We start from the raw sequence: 22,507 nt of genomic DNA on the forward strand, positions 1-22,507 counted from the left end.
AACAAATTTTCTGTATAATGTGATCTCAGGTGGTGAAGCATACATGTGAGTAAATGCAAACATGGAGAGGTGAGACAGAGACACAGAGAGAGAGTGAGCACTTTGAGGAAAAAGTGGGAGTAAAATGACAAGGGATCCACTGTTGTGGCTGTTGAGGAAAGAAATAAGGATGCTCCTGTGAAATGGTAACTCTCTGGCACTTAATTTGAATAGGAAAAAAATACTGAAGATAGATGGGAACTGAAGAAATGTGAAGCATCCCAAAGCATGCCTACTACAGCAGGAAAAACTCAGGGGCAAAAAGGTATTAAGAATATTCTGCTTTTTCTTTATGGCGATGTCAAACTACTGAGAGCAGTAGTGCTATAATTTACAGCCATATTTAAAACCAGAAAATACACTAGTTTATGCCCTGATTGTATTGTTTTGTTCAGATCTGATATTTAGTAACGCTGAATTATTTTAAAAAATAAACTTCCATCCCTCACGGAATTTCAGCATGTTCTTTTGGATTATCCTGCAGACTAACGCTGGTTTTGAAGTAGCTCTGCTGGGGTAAAACTCAGTCATGCGGTACCAGTTAGGTTACTGAAGGGAGCCCACACGTCAGCAACACGGTTAAGTTCATTCAGACAGTCATCTGGCAGAAGGATGTTTAAAAATAATTGCATATCCCCTCCCTGTCTTTAAATATTCAGAGGAAAAGTCACAGAAGATCCGATAATGTGACAATAATAATGATGCTGAAGAACAGTATTATAGTGTGAACTATATATCCCTTGGTTTCATTTACATGTTTAGCAGCTGCTTGTTCCTCAATCATAGAAAGATCATTACCTGACTTGTAAGAAGAGAGGGGAAGTCTGTTCACCTTTGGGCAACTAGCTCTGCATTTATTAATAGTTGTTGCCCATCTCATTATACATTTAATTGCTGCATTATAATTTATTTATTCATCAATTTATTGTAATAGATGAGTAGAAACAAAATTACCTTTGCAAATTACTTTGATAGGTGGGCAATTTGCATGGTTAAAAAAAAAATCCCAATATGCAGTGTGGATAGTGAATAGCATCTTAACGTGTGAGCGTTAGCATATACAAACTGGTGTCATTCAAAAGTGAAGGTGAATCCAGCCAATTTATTAGACTTAAAAAGAAATTACTATGTAACTTATATGCAATTATCCTTACACTCCCAGATATCTTTTCTCCGTGGAAGAGGGAATCAGCTGAAAATGAAGGAGAAATAGGACGGGAAGAGAGGACTCCTCACAGATTAGAAACCTAAAGGTAGGAAGTTTGCAAAGCCTTTGGCTGAACTTTCTGTTAGTGTGGGTGTCACACTTATAAAAGCTGTATCTATGTAAGCTCCTGCCTTGAGGAGGCACCGGCTGTCACTGCCTTGCAGACAGAGCCCTGCCCTGGGGTGCTGCCGGCTGCGCTGCAACGGACACGGTGCTGTTGCACTGAGCTGCGCCGAATGCAGCCCCGCAAAACTCCTAACAAGACTCTTTGCCATGTTCCACCCCAAACTCCCACTCCCAAATACTTAGTTGTCTAAAACAAGTCTTAAGTGGACATTAGGAGGAGAGAAAATAACCCCACCACCTTATTTGCTATTCAAACCCCCCTGATGTGTAGCTACCATGTGGCATCGTAAGATGGCTCCATTTTAGCTGAGGGTTGCTTCAAGCAAGGCAGGCAGGTAGTGCCCAGCTTGGGGTGGGGGGTGGTTAATGAAACACGTGTGTGTTCTGGACTCTGGGCGAGACACTGAGTGTCACCGTCCCCATGAGCAGAACCCAGACGTGGGGTGTGGGCAGGAGGCCCAGCCCCACCAGCTCCCCAGCCCAGCCCAGCGTTGGTAAGGTTGTAGCTCACCCACTGTTGCAGCATCAAACCGGCGGGGGGGGGGGGGGGGGGTGCGGGAAGGGAAGCTGTGGCTTACTGGCCATCAGGTAAGACAGCATCAACAATAACAAACAAATGAGAGTCATGTGCTAGAAAATATGCACACAATTATTTCAGTTTTCAGTTATTAATGCATATAGAGAATAGTTAGGCCCAGAAAACCTCCAAATTTTTCTTCAATTAATTAATTGATAAAATTGATTAATAAATAACAATGTCCACTATCAAACGTCTGTATACACAGGCCAATCAGCTGCAGAACGTGACCATTAGGGCCATAAAATGCAGGGTGGTTTGATTTGGTTTTTTTTCCTTTTTGTAAATGTTTTTATTGCACTACTAGCTCAGTTGTAAAAGGCATCAAATGTATTTGTCACCACTGATGAGTACCTGCAGTGCTGGCTGTGGGCTGAGGTGGGAATGGCAGCCTGCACCCTTTCCAGTCATGGACCTAGGTAGTTCAGCAGCGGTAGGGCTTCCCTCCTTGCTCCTGCCGGGGCCCTCAGGTGCCGGAACCCTGTGGGGCAGTCGCTAAGCCGTGGGGCAGTCGGCGGTAGCAGCCCTGGGGCCTCCTGCGCTCCCCAGCAGTACAGCCATCAGTGGGCAGCCATGAGGGGAGCGGGGGGCCAGGGGAGGGGGCGGCATGGCCGCCTGCAGCTCCTGAGGAGCAAACCAACGCCTGCGACCATAAGGTGTTCTCTATGCCAAGCTTCAGTGACGATACAGCTGGAACCACCTCCCCTGCCTACCCTGGCTTCCTTTGGCCCCAAAGCCACTCGATTCCCGCACCAGCTCACAGGGGAGGTGGGCCTCAGCTGGCTCCCATTTCCTGCGCTGGCCAGGAGCAGATCTCTGGGAAGAGCCTGAAGAAAAGTAGGGCTCACAGAGGCTGCAGCCACACCGCCGGGTTCAGCAGCTGCAGCTGGACCTGCTCCTCATGGAGTGACTGAAGATTGTGACTGACTCACACTGTGCTTTTTTCCCATGACATTTTGTTTTGCATGGAAGTTTTTGGTTTGAGAAATTACTACTGCATTCAAGTTGTTTGCAGTTTTCATTAACTTCCCCAAAGCTCTACAAATGCCCCCAGATCTCCTAGGTATTTTACATCTCCCAGCAGTATCTGCCTTAGTCACTCAGACGGTTCCTTTGGACCCAGTTTTCCATTATCAGAGCTTTGCACTGCATCGCTGGGCCTAGAGCCACGGGGGGTTGGGTGCAGGAAGGCCCTGAAGCCACCTTGCCCAGGCTGGGGCTGCTGGTGGTGTTGGCGATGCCAGCCCAGCAGCCCCTTGGGCCGCTCCGACACGTGGCAGGACATGAGCTCAGCCTGCACTGGTTTATGAACTGCCAAGGGGGCAATTCTGAGCCAAATTCTGAGGCAATTCCGAGCTAAAGACCCAGTGCGTTAGACTTGGTGTATGTTTGAAATTTATAAACCTGTTAGCCCAAAAGTAGTTTTAAGAGCAGCACTATAAAAATGGGATTACAATAGCTGTATAGACACCTATGAATATAATGCTTCATTTCTAAAAGCCGTGGGTTAGGAACAGGCAAGAAGTTTCCAGCTGGAACAGGCACTGCCCTCTTGTGACTAAACACTCGAAATACAGGCAGACCTCCAGCTGCAGCTGCTCAGCAGAGATCAGCTCTCCTGAGGATAAACATTGATGGTAGTGCTGTAAAAATGTTGAGTGACTTGTTCTGAGCACCTTTCCCATAGTGATTCACACGAGGGCTCAGCTTTAGCTTTTAAAAAGTCAACTAATAATCTTATTGCAAATGAAAAACTCAGTTTAAAAAAACAAACCGACCCTTTACACTGCAGAAATAGGCAATACATTTCCTAAAAATGTATTTCCCCGGTATTTTTACAAGTGTTTTAAGAGAAAGATTTTAAAAATACTTAAAATTGACAGCATTCCTTTTGCTGTCCCGGGTAGGCCTTTATTATTATTACTACAATACTCAGGAAATTTAAAAAATTAAACCTAGCAGTATTTTTCTAGCTAGAGGATGCATGCAAACTTGGTATCCAGGGCTTCTAAATGGTAGCTCTGGAAGCAGCACTGAAGCTACAGCATGATCCCAGAAGGAACTGATCATCTAGGGTCAGCAAGGTAATGTACTAACCATTTCAAATATTTTTTCCCCACAGGCAAACTACAGTTAGCTATAGCAGCTTTTTGTTAGTTTTCCATTATAGTATAAGGTAGACACAAGTAGTATACTTAGATGTGATACAGTACAGCAATTCCTAAGTTTTCTAGAAATGTTGAAATTAAGAGACTATAAAAAATAAAAAGAAATCCTTCTCTAAGTACACAAAACAAACTAGTTCAAAACTGTATTCAGTATTGTTCATGACACTCCCAAAACACCAAGCCCCCAAAGAAATGAATAGAGCCGTAAGAATAATATTTTTAATTAATATTAATACAGAAAGAGCACATGGTACATTCCTTTCCAGCAGCAGCTAATTCCACTCTACCATTGGGGGAAAAAAATTAAGGCTAGTTGAGGGCAACCTGATACAATGGTTTGTTTCCCTAACTTGTTACTGGAGACAGCCTTTGTAAGTTTAAGAGACTATTTGTGCACAAAACATGGGATGTTTATTTAGCAAAACATCAAGAACAGAGAAAAAACATGCTTTGTTACAGTGGTAAAAATACACAAAACTTTCAAGCTGCTTTTTACACCAGTTCAGTTCTGAAACCATAAAATTCCAGGTTGCAGCATGTTGTGCCTTAGTATTGTTTTAAACAGGCTATTGTTAGGGATTGTGGTGACCAAGTTCATCTATTCAGTAGAGTATAAAGTGCACAAGAAAAATAAGTGCATTGAAATGAACCATTTATGATTATGAGTAATTGCTGTTACACATAGTACTTGCTTAAAATGGAGATCTCACAGGCTGTTTAGTTAAACACAGTACTACATTGTCAAGAGCACAGAATCAGTTATTACAGATATTAGAAAGACCTTTACTGAACATATATATTTTTGTATTTTTTTCCTTCAATTATCTCCCACACCAAAAGACAAGCATTCTGATGTAGCTTACTGTGGGTTTGGGGTTAAGTTGTTTGGTTTTGTTTTAGTAGTGTGTAAGGCATCATCTTTAAATAAAACCTTTTCTCTTTACCCACTCTGTTCAAAATAAGCAAGCATTTAGTGGTGCAGTGGTTTGTTCAATTTTCTGCTGATTTGAACCCCTATTTCTAAACATGATTAGCAGAGTAGGGGCTGAGAGTGCGGTTTTTCTCACCAATTACGAAAGTTTATGTATTATGAAATGTCTGTGTTTTTACAGGCTGTCAGGAACTGTATTTTCTATGTTTTCCTACTCACAGGTTAAGGCCATTGTTAGCAATACTTAAGAGCCAAACCATGAAACAATGAGCTAAGTGCTATTAATTTATGGGCACATTCACCATATGAAAAAAAAAAAAAAAAAAAGAGAGAACTGATTGGGAGGTTCCCAAATGCATTAAACACATCAAAGTTGGGTGCTTAGTCACTGGATTCTTTGGGCATTATGTTTGACAGCAGCAGATGCTTTAAAAATGCAGGCTGTATCTTCAAAATAGCTTATTCAATTCCCCTACAATATATGCTGAAGGCTAAAAACAGTTTCTTACCCTTGTTATTTTACAAGTTTCCTTTCACAGTGAAATCACTTTTCTGTCTGTATAGTCCTTTCTGAGAAAGGAAAAAAACCTGGGGTTAGTTTCCACAGCATTTCATTTACATTGTCAGATTATTTCCAACCCAATGCAGCACATCATAAAGCAATACTTTTTGGCTTAAAAGACAACTCAATTGTCAAAACCAAGACTTTTTTTTTTTTTTTTAAATGCTATAGAAGACATCTCTGCCCTCTTTAAGTGATAAGCAATAAACAATGTAATCATATACTGTTTGCAAAACTATTTACAGTTTTGCAATAATGTATAGTATGAAATGCAAGCTGTAAAGCACTGCCTGCATTTCGAAACACAGTATTTGTCACCAAGAAGCATGCACAATAATGCATTTGAACTCCCATTTTCTTCCATAAGATCTCTACATGCACCACAGTAAGAGTTCACACAACTTCTTTTCCATTTGCAGTCGAAGGCCAGAAGATTGGAGGCAAGAAGCCAAGCAGTTCATTTACACCCAGCTATTTTAATTCACATCTGCTAACAGAATACGCATCCTGAAAAAATGGGATTCTTGGATATTTGCAGTTGTAAAAAAGGTGGGTATTTTACTACACATTACTCACCTAGAAAACTTTAATATGGTTGCCAAGTCCAAGTCTCCCCTCTGGCCACAGCGGTTCCAAGGCTGTTCTCCAAGTTCAGGCAGGAAGAGGGTAAGATAACTATAACTTTAGGTAGTATGTAATATATGGGGGAGGAAGAAAGATGACGTAAGTGGAAGACATATGAAAGTTAACGCATTGGGAAAACCAGAAAATAAATCTAGGGATAGGGAAGAGCAAGAATCCAGACATTCAAATTGGTCTCATTGGTTTTGTGCTTGTTCACTTTGTAAAGCCTTTGTTTGCTCCTTGTTCAGAAGGGGGCACCACCTGCAACTACTTTCAGGTCCAGAGTCACAATAGGGCTAGGGGAATGAAAGTATCAAACTTTGTAGAGAGCAAGTTGAGTGTTGTATTATTAGTGCCTTTTTTTTTTTTTTTTTTTTTTTTGCAAGCCCCCTCTTGCCTTTGCTTTGCAGACAGCTCTATTTAAAAACATCCCTTGAGGTACCTGGAGGCTGTGGCTGGACTTCCTCCTCAGTATGTAGCCAAGGGTGGGCTACCATACCTGTTGCTCAGATTATGTCATTTTTCTCTAATCCATTCTAATAAATACAAGCTGCCTAGCCAAGACCTATAGCTAGTCTTTTTACCTTATATTGCCTGTGAGATGCTTCTACAGCATCTGAGCATCTGCAGCTGCTGTCCCAGAGCAGGACTGTATGTAGCCAAGGACGTGCCAATGGACAATATCCCATCCATTGAGAGATGCTTATAGAATCCATCACCTAAAGCCTCACTGAAATTTTTCAGGAGAGAGTTCAAGAGCTCACAGAAGTACTGAAACTAAAGAAATAGAGCCTTGCCAAGAAGCACGGACTAGATAAATAAGGGAAGGGAACGTGGAAAGCAGGAGACTATTAGAGACAAAAGCAACCGTGACACTTTTAATAACTTTCTTGCTCTTGAGAGTGAAAAATTAGAGCATGCTTCACGCAGCGGCTAATGGAACAGTTCAACTCCCTCAGCACCCCTTGCTTTAGACACATCAGTCCTTCAAAGATAGTTTTCAAATCTCTCTCTGGTACTGTTCTGTGGTAGAGTGTGTCCCAAAGAAAGAATTTAAGTTTTCCAAGAAGAACAAAGTAACCACATTTTCTACAATATGGGATCAATCTCCACTGTCTTTAAATCAGTAGCTTTTGCAAAGTGGTTTTTCCTCTCTTGTATTTTGTGACCTCTCCTTCTATAGACTTGATCCCAAAAAGGAAGTTTTCCATATAAAACATCTTAGAGTTGAAAATGTACAGCTTATATATATGCAATTTGTACAACCAGATTTTACTGTATATATATAGTTGCATGTTTGCTAGTCAATGTAGACAGAAGTAGCTAAAGAGCAGCTAAACCAACAGTATTTCATTGCAAACAGGAACCAACAGACTTCAAAGTATTTTACATCAGCACAGGTTGTGCAGCTTTTCCAGTTAGGTACTTGGCATACAGTAAAACTCTGATCTACTTTTAGTTATAGTTTCATCTTTCCAGGCAGAGATTTTTAATATTCATTAGTAATCCTGAAATGAAGAGTCAGATATATAACATATTCCCAGGTAGTAGCTTAATGTACTGTAGAAAAGTCAGTTTTGTTTTACCAAGGACTAGAATCCACTTCAGTAACATTCCCTGAGGCAATCCACTATTTTATTGTTTTGTCCTCAAATTATTTGTATATAGTTGCTGTTCTGTTCCAGGCTGCTTTGTTTCTTTAAAAATAGACACTTAGAATAAGACATCTGTTAACTTTCATTGCTAATTTTATACTTCAGCAATTATGCTTCCCCTTAATACCCTCTTCTCCTCCTTTTTTTCCCCTCCAAAAATTGCAAGTTAACAGATAGCAAATCTGTGTGCTTGATTTTCACAAGATAGGAATTCAGATCTTTAAATGAACGTTAATTTTTGAAGATGCAAATGTGTGAACTGAAAAGAATGTAGTAGACAGATAACAGAACAGAATTAATATGCAAGGAACAGTCTAAAACTTATCTTACTAAAACTGAAGTTATTCTCTCTTCAACAGAGAGAATCTATGGTGTTAAAAAGATCAAGGGTGGGGAGGATTGGTGGGGGTTGGAGGGTAGAGAAACACAAGAGAATCATCATCCTAGGTCCACAGAAACGCACTGAACAAGAATGCTGTGTGTCTTTACATTCTCAATGGACTAAGGAGGTTTCTCCTGATGTAATTCCACCTTCAACATTTAAAAAAAGCCTGTGTATAATCAATGCACTTAAAGCTTTAAGTTTTAGTAACTTCACTTAGACTTTGTTTATAAAACAAACACACACAAGCACACTTCCTAGAGTGCAAAATGCTTAAATACTTCAATTACAGAACTCCACACGTAGTTTTTGGAACAGTAATCCTTTTGCTCTCATAGTCAACTTCTTCCTTGTCATTGCATCCATTGCCAGCAACGGTTGCATTAAAACTAACCAAAAATGCAGCAAATGCAACAGTCAATAACTCTCTACTGTTTCTTCAGTTTTCCAGAGGATATTGTTCATTTGTATAAACTCATCGTTGGACTTTGATACATGCACATGTAAGCATCACAAAGCAGTCTTCGTGCACAACCTTGAATTTTTCTGGAATCCAGTGAGTGTAACTCTTCTAGAGACATCTTCAGGTATTCACCAACTTCTGGACATGGGGTAACTTGTGGAATGTTAAAGCCATTCTGACCTCCTTTTAATCATTAGGAAAGAAAGAGAAACAGATAAGGATAGCATCTACACATATTTGCTCTTTATAATGTACTTCAGTTATGACAACATCACCAGTTCTTGAAAACACCTTCTAAAAAAACCTAAATTCGCCATTCTGGACTATTGCAAACTTATATGAAAAGTGTATTGTTCAAGAAAAAAAATAAAATCGCAGTTGATGTCAGAATACCTTGTAGTGTTTACTAAAACACCCACACGTTCAGGGATAGTGACCTGAATACATACTCCACCTCAAATGCTACCAAAGTTGTTAATAACATGGCAACTGGTAACAGCTGATGAATTTATAAGCCATGAGCATCTGCACCTGACTTGCAAGACTAAGGCAGAGTTTGCTCCTGGCCCTTTTCCGTGTAAAAATAAGCAAATTCAAACAACACAAGTATGGACATCCATGACACTGTTCCTCAGCAGACATTCTTAGCTTGTAGCACTAGCTGAAGAAAAATACTTGTGATACAAAACCTGCTAAGATCAGCAGGAGATACATCCAGTGGTTATCTCATGTGATCTGCATTCCTGAAATAAAGTGATTCTTTAGACTTCAGTTGTACACATTTCAATCACTCTGAAACAATGCTTGATTGCCTTCCGGTTGTTATAAAGAAAAAGACTTTAATCCTGTAGCAGTTTTGTTTTTAACAGGAGGCAAGATTATTCTCTCCCCACTACATCACACTGTAACAGTGGGGTTCAAGAATTCTCCATGCAAAGAACTCTTACTACGAGTCTGACACTTGCATCTACTACTGCTTTTCTCAGACACCAGAACGGAACAAAGAGTCCTTATTTAAACCCTGTTTAATGCAGCAGTATCTAAGAGAACACTTGTTTTACTGACATCTGTATTATTACAAGGTAACAGTTTTCCACTGATAACTCTAAAGAAATCAAAGGAATGGCATAGATGTTGTAATGTGTGACTATTTCTTTTATGGTAAAGACACCTACACCAAGTCATTTAAGCAAAAGTAATAAAAATATTTGCATACTATCTGATAATTGTGTACATCCATTTAAATATAGACTGAAAGAACACATTTCTGCAGTTGTTTATTTAAAATTAATTCTCTCTGCCAAACTTGCAAAGTATAGAAAAATGTATAAGGAGTCCCATTAAGTACTAAGTACAGTTACTTCTGTACCATCTACTTACTACAGTATCCAATTTAGGTGAAATTCAGATTATGTAAATCAGCGGCTGCTATGAAATCAGTGTGCTGAGGTAAGGCTGGGTCAAGATTAGTGACCCAGCATCAAGTACATCAATTCAAACGATATTAATATCCCCAAAATGTTAATAAATAGGCACTGAAATTTAAAATAGTAATGCACATTAAAAAAATAAGATAAGATTAGTAAGAATAAAAGATCTACCATCCCGATCTGCCATGCTGTCAAAGAAAAGCCAGGCGGAGTCATCCCTCCCGTATTTAACAAAAGCTACATAGTGGCTTGTTTCTATGCAGAGAACAGCAAACAACTCCATCTTCTGGTACGGGATGCAGCCATGTCGCCAATCCCAGTCTGGCAGATCTTTAGGTAGTGACAATGGATTGAATTTATGACTCTGTCTCTTGGGATGAAGATGAACCTACAATTGAAGTGGTATTTCAGAAGAGAAAAAAACACCCCCTAAGATTATTTGTTCAGTGGCTGGCAGACAAACTAAAAAGAACATTACTGCTGAAGATTAATGGCATTAGAGAAGGAACTGCAATAACAGTGGCAGACTAAATGTTTCTTCTATTTTTCCCCACCAGTGCAGTTCAATATTGCCCAGAAAATTCAGATCTAACTTTAGAAGGGAGGTCAGATTTAATGCAACAATTTTCTACTATGTTCAGGCTTGAAAACAAGCCATGACTATAACAGCTTCTTGCAAGTTACCAAACAGCTCTCAAAATTAAGTGGTTCTATGTCATGAATTTATCAATTCAAACAAGGTAGCATGTATGTAAAATTAGGATTTAAAGCAGGTGACCAGAAACAGATTCCAAGGTGCCTATGATCACTACTCCTCCACTGTATTCAGTCCTGGATTTGGCAGTTGCCACGTTTTTAGTAAGAAACTGTTGATGAAAACATTGCAGGGCCAAATGGAGTTCCTGATTTGTCACCAAAGGCTACCCTTTACTTGCTGGGATGCAGCTGCACTCATGCTGGTGAGAAAGCCTCGCTAAGCTCTTAACACCTTTTTTTCAATTATTACAGCATAAACCATTTGGGTTAAACCCCTGTAGAATAACAAAGACAACAACTTACTTGTGTATTGCATGTTTTGCAGAACTGCTTGATTTTCCCAGCAGAAATATCAGTATCTTCATAGCATTCTCTACACTCATACATAGCAAGCCCTCCACATATACGGCACTGCCTGGGAGCTGCATTTTTAAAGAAGATATTAGTCTCCAATTTGGGGAGGCTTTTTTTGCTTTTTTAGAAAAGGGGTATAGGAAGGAGGGAGGATTAGTACTTTGAATGGAGAAAATAACTACATTAAAAAAAGCTAAAACCAAGTTGCCAATCAAAGCAGAAATGTGCCACTGTATTTAATTTCTTTCCTTTGACATAATGTGGAATAAGAACTATTAGAGTAGCAAGTTGCAAAACAGAATATTGAGTTTTATCAAATGCATGAACAAGTAAAACCAGGCTTTTAAATTAAGTTAGTTCTCTCTCATTATATTAGTACAGTTAGCTTAGCCCCTATGTCTGTCAACACCAGAAAAAAAAAAAATTAAAAAAAGAAAAGAATAAGCTGATGGCCATGACAGTGAAAGAAAAGGCCATGACAGTTTCTGACATCATTATTCCAATAATTTTTAGAAGTTTTATGAATTCTTATCTCAAATTTAAAACCAAGTCTCTTTCCTTAGGTAATGCAATGAAAAATACAGTGAATGACAAATGTCAGAAATTTAGGTCACAGACGACTGATAGATTTATAATTGAAAAATGCACCATCACTACATGCTGCAGGCTTACATACTGATCATCTCAGGTTCTCCTAGTTTGATAAACTAATGACAAAAAGCTTAGAAACAAGCACAAACCCATAAAGACTAATGAAGCATGGTCAACATTGTAAACACCTATTAACCAATCTCAGTGCTACATTTAGCTTTTAAGATTTCCTACCTGCCATATTAATGAATTGTTTTGCTGCTAACAACTCAATTTTAACACCACCACCTTGAAATAAGTTTAGTTGTACACATACTCAAGAATTAAATAAACATAATCAAGTTATATACTATATATTCTTCTGAATTATAGCTTTTAACTGACATGAGAAAAAAAAGCATTCTAGCCAGTAAACTTTCCTTTCTCCTCAGCCTGAGCACCTCACATTACCTTGGTTATATATTTAAAAAAACAGAACACCAGAACTACTTACTTTCCAACTCTCTTTCATTACACAACACAATGTTCTATACTTACTGTCTTCAAGTAAGTCTGTTATATTTAATTCCAAGGATGGAAAAATTTTGTTGAACATTTTGAAATCTTTTCCAAACCGAGGCATCTGGATAATCAGGCAAGAGGGTGCCTAGGTAAAATGCCAGAATATAATGTAATGAACTTGAGATAATTACCTAAATTTAGGGACACACTTCTAAGGCTATAAACATACCCATGTTATTTAAACTTGCAGCCCATTGACTTCAAAATTAACAAGACGTAAGCAAAACAAAATTAAGTGGCATCTAAAGCACTGTCAAATGTCAGAAGTCTCAGTCATGCTCAAGTATGATATTAAACATACTGGACTACACGCCCCCATACTGGTGGGGCAAAAAAAAGAAAAAAAAAAAAGAAAAATCTTCCCTTTGTAAAGATTTTTACAAACAGAGTTATCTCAAAATAGTAGTCCTTAACACAACTTACTGGCAGTAACTAAGAAGTTTTCTTTTAGTAATTCTTTACCTAAATTACTTTGGTCTGTTCAACTAAAGGATACAGGTCATTAAGTCAACCTTAAAATATTTTTCTAATGTAGGCAACCTGTACCCCTGACCTAGTACTCCCATTTCTAAGATGTCCGCATTTTGGTTTTGCACCAAATCCTACTTTTGTCCCATAGGTACCATCACTTCTAACAAAGCGGCAGCTGTCACCAACCTCTGCAAACTTCAAGTTGCTGTTGATGAATGACCACTCTAGTAACTGCTGAATTGTTGGGACTCCAACTTTCTCATTTTTGTCCATAAAAATTTGATAGAAGTAACAGTCTTGTACTTTCTGACCTGCTGATCTAAAAACAGATTAAAAAAACCAAAAAAACAAATTCTGAAGCGCTGCTGTAATGACTGTATTTTACTAAGAAAACAACATCTACCAGAAAATAGTCTATACAACATCATCTCTGCATTGAAATATATTGTGCTTTGAAAAAAAAAAACCCACAACAAAAAAAAAAACCCTCAGCAACAAAGTGCCTCAGATGACAGGTAATCAAGTAAGTATTAAGTGTGAACTGATTTTAGAAAAACTTATTCAAGAAACAAAAGCAGTATAATTTTCAGTGTGTTTTAAAAGCAGATGCTTATGCATTACTGAACTATCAACTGAGAAATACTTCCTAAGCATATGCACTGAAAACCCCAACACAATAAAGCAGCCTTCACTGAAGAGACAAGTATGAGTTTCAGTTACAGAACATCAAAAGGAACAACAGTAATTCTCTTCAGTATGATACTTCCAATAAGGAGTAAAAAAAAAAAAAACACAACAACCTGGATTCAATGAAACATTTCCTGTTAATCAGGGAGATATTTACACTGCTCCCTAAATGGCTCCTGCTGCTAGATTTCCTATGTAGTTAACAGAGAACGCTCCAAAAGGATAATCCACATTTAAGGGCTGTCCAAGCTACCAATTTAAGTAAGTTTTGAGGTCAGATGTTTCAAAACAAAGTCAAAATTGAGTACTGATGTTTTCAGGTAATATTTCTGTAACAAACCTAAATCTGAGATATTTGGGAAGACGGCTTCAGATGAGTAATTCAACCCACTCTGGAAGGACACAGGAAAGCACACAGATAATGGTGATCACATTGAAGAAATGGATTTTGCTACCATGGAGAAAAAGCATATAGGAGTAACTGGCCTCCAATAGCAAAAGAAAAAAGGTTATGTAGAAACCATGTCATCCCAGTGTCAAAGTTGCTGGGAAGAGATTCCTGGGAACTTTCACAGTAACGTCCTCCCATCCCAGCTGGCATTTAAGACACTGTTGCTTTTTAGAGTACTCGGGTGTTGAGAGGATTCTATGAGTATGATGCTCAAAGTTACTATTTGTCATTTTAAGCCTTCTTTCTAAGAAGAAAGGAGACTGGTGAATTGCTCTTAAAGAGTTAAGGTACGCGCACAAAACACACCAACTTCAGTGTTAAAAGTTGAATGGTGGAGCATAAGTTCTGTTCACCTCTGTACGGCACAGACATTACAAAAACCTTGCAGGCCAAGCTTTACAAAAGAGGGATTAAAGAAATATGGAAGACAGTGCAGAAATGTACAAGTGGAATAAGAAGCATCTTCCCCTGCTTTTACTTTACTCCTTTCAGCTGTGATTTCTGCCACAGCAGCATACCCGTTAACTACTAAAACCTAGAAATACATTCTCACATGAAGATCTATTATTCTAATTATAATAATAAATACTATTATTATAATTATAGTATTGTACCCCAGCTGTTTCACCAGACTAATACATTAGCCACAGGGGTTTCTCAGCATGTTGTACTTCACAGAATTAAAGAGAGGCAGTAACAACTGTGAGGGTTGCCCTCTTAAGATGGCAAGCTAGTCTCTAAACACTTTTCTATGTAGGCCCAATACATGCTTGAAGTTACTAGTTGTTGTGTTTTGGTATTTTTGGGTTTTTTTAACCTAACTATTGTTAGGTTAAAATTTAACCCAACAATAATTAGGTTAAAAACATAGACCTTTGTCTAAGCAGAAGCAGGAACACAGTTCCAAATTCATGATAGGCCTTGATCTCTCATTCCTTCAAACTTTTTCAAAATTTCCCTACACAACTACCACAGAAGACAGCCTTGCTAGACTCAAACAGCATCCCCACAGTGAACTGCAGCATACAACACAGAGGTGCTCTAGTTACAGTGTCGCAGCTCCCGTATCTCTGCATAGCGTGACAGTGGGCACTTACACACCTCACGCACCACTGAACTAAAGCAGCGTATAACCCAATACAATGCCTGCAATGAGGAAAGGACTGAAAAATCTATGCGAAATGCCTTGCAACACTGCTGCTGCCACGGAATGCAGCAAGAAACCTGAGAATATCAGGTGCCAGGTAGCAGAATGACAGCAGCGGGCAACAATCCCTACCTGTTAAACTCAGTTATGACAGCTGAATCCTTGTAAGTGCTACAGTCAAGGATGAAAGCATACATAAACGCCAGTATCTGTTATTTTGATAAAGTAAGCAAAGCCAAACCATTGAAATATTTTCATTAGCCTTAAAGAAGAAATGCAAATCAGTTCCCATGGCTTAAACACCAATTTAAGCATTTAAATAGCAATCTCTGCAGCTTGTCCCAGAAATAAGTAGCTATAAACTGTAGGCCACATTAAGAAGTGTTGCAGGGTCCTCTTACAGCAGCCCCCCTCCAGCATAACTAAGAGAAGACAGTAAGGCTGAAAAGTAGACAGCACTAGGACAGGAGATCTTTATCCCGTTCTCATGAAACTATGTTCATGCGCTTCTGCAACAAAAGAGCAGTGGGGCAAAAGCCACCTACCAAAAAAAGTAGGAAATGGTGTCAAATTTTTCAATATAACTTTATTATGTTGAATCTTATTAGAAATACGAGTCACAAGTCAAAGGTGCTCTAAGAGCTATCTCAGTTTGAAAGGCAGCAGATACTCTCTCCTCATCAGTTTCTACAAACAGATGAGTTCAACAAAGAAAAAAGATTCACCTTATTTTCAACAGTGGCTCAACTCTTAGAATATGGTGAAATAAAATATTCAAAAATTCTTCTGGATCTGGGGGAGGGAAGAAAAAAAAAAGTCTCATTAGCATGCAAAACCAGATACATCATTCAAGACTGATTTTAAATGAAAGCTTTCAAAATGTTAATAGGAAAAAAAGTAGAGGTTCAGTTTTACAGCTTTATTAACACAATAAGATTACGACAAACTCTGAACATTTTCATGACACAAACCTTTATTTACTCTTTTTGTGTCAAACGGCCCTAATAAGAGACACAGGCTCAACAGGGTAACAAAGTCTTCCAGTAAAGATCAAAAAGATGCTCTGTATTTTAGAGGAATCATTTGGCACCACACAACTTTTTCAGGAGAAATAAAAGCTTTCAAAAGAAAACAGTGTAACTGGAGAGAAGCAGTGAGGAGTAGTGACAGTAACACTTAGGTAAAAACCACTCAATAGTACAAAGTTCATCTAAATGAGACACCAAGTTCTCTAATCAAGAATGCAGCCAACACTAGCTTCCCAGAGATCTATTCTCCCCCAACACTGAGAGTTTTCTGGTATATTTCTCTTCCTGTCACTATCTGCAATAAATACTGGTTTTCAGCATTTAGCATTTACAAAGAAAGTAGTGTTCTCTCAAACAAAAATGAAACAGCTACACAATACAATGCTAATTAATCATTATATGCAGCAGAAGATCAAAAGGTTGGGAATTGATTTTTCTAACATGATTTACAGATTTTATTTTTAAAAATACTACATAACCATTGTGACAATGAAACATTGTAGTGAAAAGCTTATTCCTCAGAGACCAAAGTGACATTTTGAAAGAGGACAAAGATCCCAACCTTATCACAGTCTTCATTTATGAGGAAGAGCCTTACATCTAACTGCTAGAAGGGAGTTACACGTGCACAGGAAGGCAAGAAAAGAAACCCAGTTGGTGAAACACTGTTCTGGCAGAAAGAGTTCAGCTAGGGCTCCTTACAGACCCGAGGAAGCAGGAAAGACCTTTTTACCACCCACTGGTCACTCAAATCTCTGGTAGAGGTATTACTGCTACCGAGAAATATTTGTGTCTTTTGTTCTGGTATAATTATACAGCAAGGTATTTCAGTTCCTTCAAATTATGATTCTTACAAATCTGAAAGGAAAGAAAAGAAAACCTCCCCAGTTACCTTTTTCTTCTGAAGTGAATCCTGATGCAGCCTCAACTTTTTCAAGTATTTTCCTCAGTTTCATTATTTTTGTAGCACATACATATCCATATCTAAGATAAATGGGTTTAATAAACTATTAGCTAGTTTGTGATCAAGTCAGAGAAGCAGAAAAAAAAACACTCTTAAATGCTGAAATACAGGCTCTCAGATCCTTAACTATGTACAGTGTTTCTTCAAAACTATGTATTGACTCCCCATATTAATCTGACTTCCAGGTTTTTTAATGCAGTATAAATTTAGTGCAGTGCTCAATGTTCATACATAACCTTTAAGAGCTCTTTTTAAACATTAGCTTACCAGGATAACTGTCTTCTGATTTGTCAATACATTTGATTTGTTTTCACTCTAATTTGCACCACTTAATACCTCATTTTCAGAATGTCACAAAACAGCAGCACTGCGGGAGTTGTTAACAAAAAAATATGTCAATATTTGAGAAAAAGATACACAACTGTATTGCTGACCCAAGAAGCTGAAGTTCTGAACATTCAATCTTCTCCTCTAAAACCTTACAGAAAGTGCAAAGAAACTTTTAAGCATGGTGAAAAGGTAAAAGTAAGACTTTCAGTCTTCTCAGCCACTTGAGATTTCTGCTACTGGGTGTATATCCTACTACCTATACCACAGAATGTTGGAACACACCAGGCAAAGTAAACATGCCCTTACAAGAACAGTTTAGAAGCCATCATTTTATTCCAGGAATCAAAAGAAAAACTTTATGATAAATTGCTCAGTGACAGTCCACAGAATTTCAGAACTACAACTGTATTATTTGCATGTTTAAAAAAAAAAGCTAAAGACAATTAACTTTTCATGCAGATTTTTGCTCTATTTCCTTTGTTCATCATGCCTAAGAAATTACAAAGCTCATGTTAAGTTCTTTTAGTAACAGAATTTGACCCCTTGCAGACCACATGTAAAAATTAATGAAACTTTTAGAGCCCCACCAAAGCCATCAGACTGTGAAACTCCACATAAGATAACCCAAATACTTTTCTTGTCAATAACAGCAGCATTAAAAACATGTAAATATGAATGCTGTGAATGAACATAACTTGTATTTATCAATGCTTCTGTATTCATACCTACACAAATTTTACAGTGGCTTTCTGCTGATCGCATTTCCAGAGACTAGTGAAAACATTTTATCGTCAAACAATGAATAACTATTTCCAGTTAGCACTGATTAAATTTACCATGAAGAACAAGTAAAAATACTCAAAAAAAAAAAATTGAACAGACTGGCAGCAGCAGCTAGCCAGACTTTTCAAGTTTGTAACAGGAATGCATACACAGCAGGATCTAGTGTAAAATCTATTAGACCAGAGACCAGTTGATGTCTTTACTTACATTCTTAGAGGATTCACAATCTCTGTCCGCAACAGCTCTTGAGTCTCACTATAATACTCTACATCATTCTTTTCTTTAGGTCTGAGTAACACAGTGTCCAAAACAGAGCTAAAAGAAAACAGGCTACAAAGAAAAAAAGAAAAGGAAGGTTGTTTTGATTCTGGAAGATAAAACCATTCAGATGCCTGAGCAACATAAGACAAACCAAGCAAAGCCACAGGAAGAATTAAAGAACTAAACAAACTCAAAGAGATAATTACGGACAGAGGACGACACAGCCGTATTAAATAGTAGAAGTCCACTCTAACCCAGCATCCTTTCTGCAGCAGAGCACAAAACCAGTTGCCCAGGCAGGATTCTGCAAATAAGTTCTAAGAGGTATCTCCCTCCCTCCACCCCCCGGCCTGTGTACTCTTTCATCCTTCAACCATTTACAGGCCAGGGACTCACTCAGTCCAAAAGAGTACAGATACATACGGGCCAGTACAATTTGGACATGATTAGCACTTCACATTACGCAGCAAATGCTGCACAACTTGTTCAAACTGCAAGAGCATAGTAATGTGTCAAAGGTCGCAGTGCATGACTTTGTAAGCTGCACAGTAATACAGACAGACAGTCATTACAACAAAGATCACGTGTTCTGCATTTCTAGCATGGGATGCCACTATACAAATTATGAACTTACCAGAATAAGGTGGAGTCTAAGTAACAGGAGTTGTAATGACCCTGGATACCTTTCTTCTTTCCAATCATTGTCTCTAAACCTTCTTTTTCCATTTTTGGAGGAGTGTTTTCTTCTACCACTTCACTTAAGTAACCTCCAAAGGCTGAAATTTTTTTTTTCAAAAGACACTTTAAAGCCTCAAATTTTATCCCCCTTGAGATTTTCCTATTAATGTTTTACAGCTAAGTTGCTGCCTTAGTGTTAGCATTCCTTCTCTGGACTAGAATAGCATTTTATTATAGCTGAGACTCACTGTCTTCCAGAGAGTGAACAAGGACTTACATTCCACTGACAGTGCACATTAGAGTGCTTCAGAAAGCCTGCAGCACTGAATTCATTTTATCCAGTAGGAATGAAGCTCTCTTCTCATTATAAATGCCCTGTTCACACTACCTTACAAGTATCAGACACTTTTTTCTTTGCTGTTGTCCCAGGCAATACAACATGACCCAAGAAATCCAAAATATTTGAAGTTAGTTTTTCACCACTAACTTCCACCATAAAAATACATGCTTTTCTATGTTACTATTTAGAAAAAAAATAATTTGACATTATAGAAAAATAACTGTCTTTATTTCTGATAATGCAATCACATAATTGCTGGAGTTGCAAATACCATTTTCACCAAGATTGCTTTACAACTTCTAAAGTAAAAAATGTACAGTGTAACAAAAAAATCCCTTAAATTTTATGAAATTTCTTTAAATATATGAACATTTTCCTGTTTTAAAGCATAAGTAATCCATAGCAGCATTATGTTCTGTACAGACTGATCTTCTATTCATTAATCTCATTTAAGTATTACCTGTACAGATTTGAAATCAATACAAAGAACATATTGCAGGAATAAATAAAACCAAAGCCCAGGTCAGTTCCCACCTGATAAACAAGTAATAAGCAGAAGCTCAGTACCTAGAGAGTTGCAGCGTTCAATCTGGTTGGAAACAGGCTGTAGTGAGGCAAACCTGGAATCTGGCCTGCAGCTCTTGAGTTTAACAAAAAGAGCTTTTTTCGGAGCACAAGTGAAGTATCGAGTTCCTTTAAATGTTCCATCCGTACAACCTGCACATTCATCTTCCTGAAAATTCAAGTGAGAATTCACTGGTTTTCTTGCTTCTAGAATTCTGCAGTAAGACATTTGATAAAATATCTACCCGTAAGTCACCCTTCAGGTACTCTGAAGCTTGATATACAATGTTTCTGCATTGTAGTATACAAAGCTTCAGCTGAGGTGTTCTTTAACTGGATTTATTGAGGAAATTAAGAGCCACACTTTTTTTTTCATACTTAAACTTTCACTCCATCCAAAATAAAATTCCACCAGAAGCAGCTTGGGGGAGGTGGGAGAAGAAAGCAAAAATTAACCCTAGTCAACAGTAGGAACTTAACTAAGCTAGCTAGTCACTCCAGATTCCTTCTGTAGTTAGAAAAAGCACACATGCACTACCGAGCACCTTTTAAAACTCAACTAAAATCACTAAGCATTGGGTAGTGTGACTACTTCCAGCGTGACTGTGGCCTGCATAAGAAAAACACCTTCTTCAGAACACCCAAAACGTACATCAAGGAAAGACAACACAAACTGGGTTATCTTTGATAACATGATTTAAGGTATACTGTCTACTTACTAACAATTGCTAGGTTTTAATGCAGAAATGCATGACAGGCAAGTCCAAGAGCCCAGTTTAACATGGGCATCCTAAGATGCAGTCTCAGAACACCTGTGGCAAACTATAGCTTGAGCCTCACCCAAAAAACCCACACATCAGGTTTTTTTGTAACAGCTGAAATTCCAGTCACATTCTCACTTACTTCGCTAAAGATGTTTGTTGTTTTACATAATTGTACACTGCTTTATCTGAAATGTTATTGAACATTATCCCAAAATAAAGAACCCCATCTCCCTAATTGCATACACATTAATTTAACTGATAGCCAATCACAACCTTGGCTGGCAGCTGCCACAGAGTAAATGTCAATACGTAACAGCAATTAATGTTTGCAGCAACTGTGAATTTGCCAAGGACCCATAGGAACAGATAAAGCACATGGCTGTCAAATCAACAATCAATACCATCGATTATCAAAACCAGTGTTATGACTCTGACGGTCATAACTCTGACACAGCCTGTTTGCTGGTATGCAAAAACCAACCAAACAAAAAATTTATATTCAATAAAGACTCTTACAGCCAGGGCATTTTATGTATATCTGCATTTCAAAGAACTTTTAAATACAGTCAGCTTTTTTCAATTAAAATATCCATAACATAAGCAAAGGCCACTCCTTTACAGTAAGTGACCAATCCTACAAATTCCATTACCCATTGTAACACAAAAACATCTCGGAGCCTATTAACAGAGTAGGGTGTAGGGCAGGCACAGAAGTCAGAGCTCATCTAAGAATTTAGCTGTTATACAGCGATCACATGGCAACCTGTTTGGACAAATTCCTCCAGACCAACTGCTTTTGCAAAGTATACAGGCACCAACTCTCAGACACAAAACTAGTAACATGTAATCAATATTAATATGAACTACAATTTATATTTACCAGTTCCAGTCCAGCTAATACTTCATTTACTCCAGGGGGCTGGCCAATCCAGCGGATTACTCCATAGAAAGGAGGGTTTTCTTTAACTTCAGCCAAGGAACCTGCCTCAAGACCATGTGAGTTCCCAACTGGGCCTGCTGTTGAGGGACTCTCCTGGTTAGCTGTAGTATTTACATCACCAATGACTGACTGAACAGATAAAGAGAGAGGACTGTGTCCAATAGTACCATTAGTACTTGACGTTTTTGTCAAGCTAAAAGGGAGGGAGTGAAATCTGTTTTCTGTAGACACAGAGTTTGTTAAAGGTGGCTGCAGTGGTGGTGAAGAATGCCCAAATCCAGGAGATGAATCAGTAAGTGATTTTGCAGGGTCTTCAGCAACTGTTAAAATCAAAACCAAGATGTTAGTAAATGTCGTTTGGGTTTTTTTCCCCATCTTACAAAAGGAAAGACTTAGCTATCAAACCAGTGAAATGTATCTGCAACCACATCTGATTTATGGGTGTCCCGTATAGGAAGCACTATCAGCTGGGGACATGTAGGAAGATGTTTGTCACTCGGCAACCCTGGAGAGACAGAACTGGCTGAGGAGACACTGCTGTAGCCCTACCACTTTTACCACAACCAACAGAAATGAACAGCACAGAGAAAGAAGATTTTAGCCAGAAACTACAGGAAGGTTTAGATTGAAAACTTTTTTTTTTACCCCCACATCATAATTTTTCTCTGAATAC

At 38.4% G+C, this 22,507-nt stretch overlaps 1 protein-coding gene and 1 long non-coding RNA gene across 12 annotated transcripts in view; one reads left to right on the forward strand and one right to left on the reverse strand.

Moving 5' to 3' along the window:
• LOC141948957 (uncharacterized) overlaps positions 1–9,124 on the forward strand; it is a 75,325-nt gene extending 66,201 nt beyond the window's left edge. For 3 of the 5 annotated variants that reach the window (XR_012630609.1, XR_012630607.1, XR_012630608.1), the window contains 4 exons: positions 214–304; positions 1,202–1,292; positions 6,030–6,159; positions 8,715–9,124. This is a non-coding gene — a long non-coding RNA (uncharacterized LOC141948957). The remainder of the gene's footprint in view (positions 1–213; positions 305–1,201; positions 1,293–6,029; positions 6,160–8,714) is intronic. The other 2 variants (XR_012630610.1, XR_012630611.1) reach the window with 1 other exon arrangement.
• The window catches only part of CYLD (CYLD lysine 63 deubiquitinase), a 29,295-nt gene continuing 11,110 nt past the window's right edge, over positions 4,323–22,507 (reverse strand). For 6 of the 7 annotated variants that reach the window (XM_074882073.1, XM_074882069.1, XM_074882070.1 and 3 more), the window contains 11 exons: positions 21,775–22,154; positions 20,134–20,299; positions 19,183–19,324; positions 18,495–18,617; positions 17,103–17,194; positions 15,908–15,974; positions 13,084–13,216; positions 12,403–12,511; positions 11,224–11,342; positions 10,336–10,552; positions 4,323–8,917 (listed from right to left, as the gene is read on the reverse strand). In XM_074882073.1, coding sequence (XP_074738174.1) covers positions 8,733–8,917; positions 10,336–10,552; positions 11,224–11,342; positions 12,403–12,511; positions 13,084–13,216; positions 15,908–15,974; positions 17,103–17,194; positions 18,495–18,617; positions 19,183–19,324; positions 20,134–20,299; positions 21,775–22,154 — 1,733 coding nt within the window. In that variant the 3' untranslated portion in view covers positions 4,323–8,732. The remainder of the gene's footprint in view (positions 8,918–10,335; positions 10,553–11,223; positions 11,343–12,402; positions 12,512–13,083; positions 13,217–15,907; positions 15,975–17,102; positions 17,195–18,494; positions 18,618–19,182; positions 19,325–20,133; positions 20,300–21,774; positions 22,155–22,507) is intronic. The other variant, XR_012630606.1, reaches the window with a different exon arrangement.

The sequence above is a fragment of the Strix uralensis genome, chromosome 12 (genome assembly GCF_047716275.1).
Source record: "Strix uralensis isolate ZFMK-TIS-50842 chromosome 12, bStrUra1, whole genome shotgun sequence".
Classification (NCBI taxonomy): domain Eukaryota; kingdom Metazoa; phylum Chordata; class Aves; order Strigiformes; family Strigidae; genus Strix; species Strix uralensis.